Source organism: Argentina silus (genome assembly GCF_951799395.1).
Source record: "Argentina silus genome assembly, chromosome: 16".
NCBI lineage: Eukaryota > Metazoa > Chordata > Actinopteri > Argentiniformes > Argentinidae > Argentina > Argentina silus.
Window position 1 is genome coordinate 367,229 of NC_139670.1, and position 3,412 is coordinate 370,640.

Genomic DNA, 3,412 nt, shown 5'->3' on the forward strand with positions numbered 1-3,412 from the left:
AGACTATTCACGACGAACACCGTCTGTAATCAAAATGTCATGTAAACAGTAAGCTAAAGCACTGTTAAACTAGCAGACTTTTAAAACGGCAGGGGAAACGCCAGGGGTGCACGGTTTGGTTCCAGCTCATCACCGACACACCTGGTTCAGCTGATCAACCCTGATTGGCTTAGTTGAATCAGGTGTGAGTGCTGGGCAGGAGGAAAAGCATGCACATTTGTGATTCCATAGAGTCTTGAACCAGCCTTCAACCAGATCTCTCCTCTCTGATGAAGTCTGTCAGACTGTGGCACAATGCTCTTATGAGAAACTGGTTTTAATGTCATTAAAGAGTGCACTTGTAACAGGCAACACTGCCTAATTCAATCATAATCATAATAATAATGCATTTATTTTGTATTTCGCTTTTCTCAGAACTCAGACACTACTAATAATAATGTATTTACTTGCATCATATAATGATAATTTAATGCATCATATATTGTGTGTGTGTGTGTGTGTGTGTGTGTGTGTGTGTTGAAGGTGTCACTGATGTTGGCTGTGACCAGGAGCATCCCTGGGAGAATACCATCACTGACCTGCAGAAGTTCCAGCCTCTCCTCCGTCTACCTAACCCTCTATCTCTCCCCCTCCTCCTCTTCATCCATCCCTCCATCCTTCCCTCTCTCCACCTCTTCATACTGTGGCATTAGGTCTCACCATCTCCGTCCCTCTCTCCATCCCTCTCTCCATCCCTCTCTCCATCCCTCTCCTCGCTACTGTCACTCTTTCTCTTGTTCCCTCTCTCGTTCTGTCCGTCCCTCCGGTCCGATGGACTTAAAGGAGGTTCTAGAGGTTCTGGAGCAGCTTGCCCCGCTCTCATTGGCTGAGTCCTGGGATAATGTCGGCCTATTGGTGGAGCCCAGCAAGGCTCGACCAATCAGAACCATCCTGCTGACCAACGACCTGACGGGCGCCGTCATGGACGAGGCGGAGGTCATGACCTGTGACCTCATCATCTCCTACCACCCTCCGCTGTTTCAGCCAATCAAGCGCCTGGTTCAGAAGAACTGGAAGCAGCGATTGGCTGTGCGGGCCGTGGAGGCGGGCATAGCTGTGTTCTCTCCTCACACCTCATGGGACAGCGTCAAGGGCGGAGTAAACGATTGGCTGGTCGGAGGAGTCGGTGAGAGGGGGAGGAGTCGGTGAGAGGGGGAGGAGTGGGGGAGAGGGGGAGAAGTGGGTGAGGTGGGGTGGGTGAGAGGGGGTGGGGTGGGCTGGGGTGGGTGAGAGGGGGTGGGGTGGGGGAGGACTGATGCAGTGTAGAGTATATGACCAGAGTTCTCCCCAGGATGTCTGAACAGCGTGGCGCTGGATTACATCATCAAAACCCCACTCATGTTTATTCACGTCAAAATGCACCAAAAATACCTTTAAAATACAATAATGTTGTTGGTGATCAAAGATAGTTCCTCTATCATTACTAAATATATAGTTTAATTTGCCTTGAAATGTTTCACAAGTTCACAGCGTGGCGCAGAAACACTCCAGCCAGCCAGTCAGCCAGTCAGCCAGTCAGCCAGCCAGCCAGCCAGCCAGCCAGCCAGCCAGCCAGTCAGCCAGCCAGCCAGTCAGCCAGCCAGCCAGTCAGCCAGTCAGTCAGCCAGCCAGTCAGCCAGCCAGCCAGCCAGCCAGCCAGCCAGTCAGCCAGCCAGCCAGTCACAGACAGGTAGATGGTGTCGGTTAGTGATGTTAGATGAGCCTGTCAGTGGAAAGGCTGCGTCTCAATAGTCTCCAGCAGCCTCCTCTCTCCTCTGCCCCTCTGACGCTGGCTAGCTATTGGTCAGAATGGAAGACTGTTCTCACTACCATCTGATGTCCCACATGACTGTCCTTGTGATACCATTCCTCATTCCGTTCCATTACAATGAGCCCGTCCTCCGATTTCTACTTCCACCAGCCTCCCCTGAATAACACCTTCTGTAGACACACATGTCTGCTGGAACCTGAGGTCTTAGGGGTCCTTCAATAGTCAGTAGTCAATAATCAATAGTCCCTGAGTCCCAAATCAGCTTCTACCTGACTGCTCTTCCTCAGGTAGTGGGCGTGTGTCTGTGCTGAGCCAGGCCCTCAGCAGCGCCCCCCAGAGGCAGCAGCTGGACTTCTCCGTTAGGAGTCAGGAGGAGCTGGACACCGTCCTGGCTGAGCTGACGGAGGCAGGGACCCCTCTACAGCACTCTGTTGTCAGGTAGGTAGGGAGGGTGTGTGTGTGTTGTGTGAATACAGCCTCTCTGTTTACGCTACTGTGTTATGTGTCTCCAGTACAGAATCTGGTGGCCACCATGTGAGTGTGACCTGCCCTGCCTCAGCGCTGACCCCTAGTGTTCAGATCCTGCTACGCCACGCCGCGCCCAATCAGTCTCTCAGCATCCTGCAGACGCAGAAGGTACAGCCACCACCGTCCTCCTCAGGTTCAGACTCACTCAGCCTCATCTCAGCGCTTTATTCTGAGTTAACTGTTGAGGCGCTCGCTGCCCAAAGCATTTCATTCCACCGTCGACAGCTGGACTCTGTGTATAATGACAAGTAAAGTTAGATTTGATTTAATGTCCTCAGACGCAATCTGTTCTACAGCAGCAGTTGATCAAAACAACAGACAAGATAACAAAGACAACATCAATGTCTGACTGCTGTACCCTGCATCTAGATCTACAAGCGTCCTGTTCAGGGGAGGCTGGCGGAGGTAGAAAACGGAGGACGGGCTCATTGTAATGCATGGAATGGAATTAGGAATGCCAAATACCATTCCTCATTCCAGTTCAAGCATTACAATGAGGCTGTCCTCCGTTTTCTACCTCCGCCAGCCTCCCCTGTCCCGTTGCTGTTGACAGGACAGAGCTGAGTAGGGAGCTACTGATGAATGAATACATGAAACCTCAATAGAGGTCTAACATCAGTAGACCTGGTAGAGGTCTAACATCAGCAGACCTGGTAGAGGTCTAACATCAGTAGACCTGGTAGAGGTCTAACATCAGTAGACCTGGTAGAGGTCTAACATCAGTAGACCTGGTAGAGGTCTAACATCAGTAGACCTGGTAGAGGTCTAACATCAGTAGACCTGGTAGAGGTCTAACATCAGTAGACCTGGTAGAGGTCTAACATCAGTAGACCTGGTAGAGGTCTAACATCAGCAGACCTGGTAGAGGTCTAACATCAGTAGACCTGGTAGAGGTCTAACATCAGTAGACCTGGTAGAGGTCTAACATCAGTAGACCTGACAGACCAGTTCTCTAACAACAGTGTTCTGACGTGTATATGGCGCCCCCCCCCCCCTCCAGCCCCCCCTCCCGGGCCACGGCCAGGGACGACTCAGCGTCCTGGACCAGCCTGTTACCGTGGCGACAGCCGTCCAGAAGATGAAGTCCCATCTGGG

At 51.7% G+C, this 3,412-nt stretch overlaps 1 protein-coding gene across 1 annotated transcript in view; it reads left to right on the plus strand.

Moving 5' to 3' along the window:
* Positions 1 to 3,412, plus strand: part of nif3l1 (NIF3 NGG1 interacting factor 3-like 1) — a gene marked incomplete at its 3' end in the record, with an annotated part of 6,901 nt that overhangs the window by 2,685 nt on the left and 804 nt on the right. Inside the window, exons 2-5 of the mRNA XM_083687554.1 lie at positions 523 to 1,165; positions 2,077 to 2,227; positions 2,302 to 2,425; positions 3,318 to 3,407. Of these exons, the coding sequence (XP_083543680.1) occupies positions 532 to 1,165; positions 2,077 to 2,227; positions 2,302 to 2,425; positions 3,318 to 3,407 (999 nt within the window). The 5' untranslated portion in view covers positions 523 to 531. The remainder of the gene's footprint in view (positions 1 to 522; positions 1,166 to 2,076; positions 2,228 to 2,301; positions 2,426 to 3,317; positions 3,408 to 3,412) is intronic.